At 46.2% G+C, this 1,556-nt stretch overlaps 1 protein-coding gene across 1 annotated transcript; it reads left to right on the forward strand.

The window, feature by feature from the left end:
* Nucleotides 1-93: 93 nt before the first annotated feature.
* Nucleotides 94-1,542, forward strand: LOC111645249 (myeloperoxidase-like; the record flags this gene model as incomplete). Its single annotated transcript, XM_023394374.2, has 4 exons — nt 94-297; nt 475-681; nt 840-1,197; nt 1,294-1,542. Coding segments are annotated over 4 exons (1,018 nt in total), but the record flags the coding sequence as incomplete, so codon positions are not given.
* Nucleotides 1,543-1,556: the final 14 nt, after the last annotated feature.

A 1,556-nucleotide genomic window follows, 5' to 3' on the forward strand; every position in this document is an offset into this window, starting at 1 on the left:
TAGGTGAATGATACCGAGTATGATGCACCTGGTTTTGAATGTGGCAACATGTTTCCTTTTCCCTGTGTTCTCATTTAAAATATTTAATAAAAAAAGAGCCATGAGACTTATTCCCAAAACAGAGAAGATAACAAGATCAATGATAGATTTATTTCTCTGACATATAGAGAAAACACTCGCTGGGGATCCTCCAACATACCTTTCACCCGCTGGCTCCCTGCTGAGTATGAGGATGGCACCTCTCTGCCTAAAGGCTGGACCCCTAATCTGAGTGTCAACAGACATTTGCTTCCATTGGTAATGTATTTATATATATATTCTATATAAAGAACAATGTGCTGTTATAAATTGAATATTTGATCACATCTGCAGTGATGCTTAATGTATTTTCTCACTTGTAAAATAAGAGATAATCAATGATAGATGTATCAATCACTTTCATCAAGGTGTTCATTGTCTACATCCTGTCCCCAGGTAAGGGAAGTGTCCAACCGAATTCTGCGCACAGCTAACTCTGATGTGGAGAGCGACCCTCTCTACACTCACCTGGTGGTGATCTTTGGCCAATGGACTGACCACGACCTGACCTTCACTCCTCACTCTCCTGTCATCCGCTCATTCAATAATGGTGTTGACTGCGACAAGAGCTGTGAACGCACAGAGCCCTGCTTCCCCATTGAGGTCAGTGTCACTGTATCACAAAAGAAAAGATGTGAATACACACACACACACAGTGAATACACACACACACACACACACACACACACACACACAAACACACACACACACACACACACACACACACAGTGAATGCTAACTGCTTCTTGTCGTCTAAACAGATTCCCAAGAAAGACCCCCGTTTTGGCAAAAAGTCAGAGGAGTGCATACCCTTCTTCCGCTCATCAGCAGGTTGTGGATCAGGCAACACTGGCCACATCTTTGGTGCGAGCACTGTCCGTCAGCAGATGAACTCTCTCACAGCTTTCATCGATGTGGGCCAGGTGTACGGTTCAGATGATACCAAAGCTCGCTTCCTCCGCAACCTCACCACGGATGAGGGTCTATTGAGAGTCAACACAGAGTACACTGACAATGGCCGTGAGCTCCTGCCCTTCACCAACATGGGTGCCAACATGTGTGCCTCACGAGCCCGCATTACTAATGACGATGTAGAGGAGGTGCCCTGCTTTCTGGCTGGTGAGTGGCAACAAAAGCTGGTAAACAAGCTGCGGTGCAAGTACTAACCACACATTGTGATTGTGATTGTTAAAAACCTTCTGCTTTGTGTTCCAGGTGATGAGCGCAGCAACGAGAACATTGGTCTGACCTCTCTACACACACTGTTGATGCGTGAGCACAACCGTCTGGCTCGTGCCCTGGCCGAACTCAATCCTCACTGGGGCGGAGAGAGACTCTACCAGGAGGCCCGCAAGATCATGGGAGGATACTTCCAGGTCAGAGAGGGGCTTAGCTGCATGAAGAGCACAAATCTTGCATTAACGATTGTGTCCTTGCGTGGTTCAGTTAACTCAGTTTCTTTTTGTTTTTCAGGTTCT

This window comes from Seriola lalandi, unplaced genomic scaffold (assembly GCF_002814215.2).
Source record: "Seriola lalandi dorsalis isolate HSWRI2012SDOR001 ecotype SW California unplaced genomic scaffold, Sedor1 jcf7180002016830, whole genome shotgun sequence".
In the NCBI taxonomy this organism is placed as follows: domain Eukaryota; kingdom Metazoa; phylum Chordata; class Actinopteri; order Carangiformes; family Carangidae; genus Seriola; species Seriola lalandi.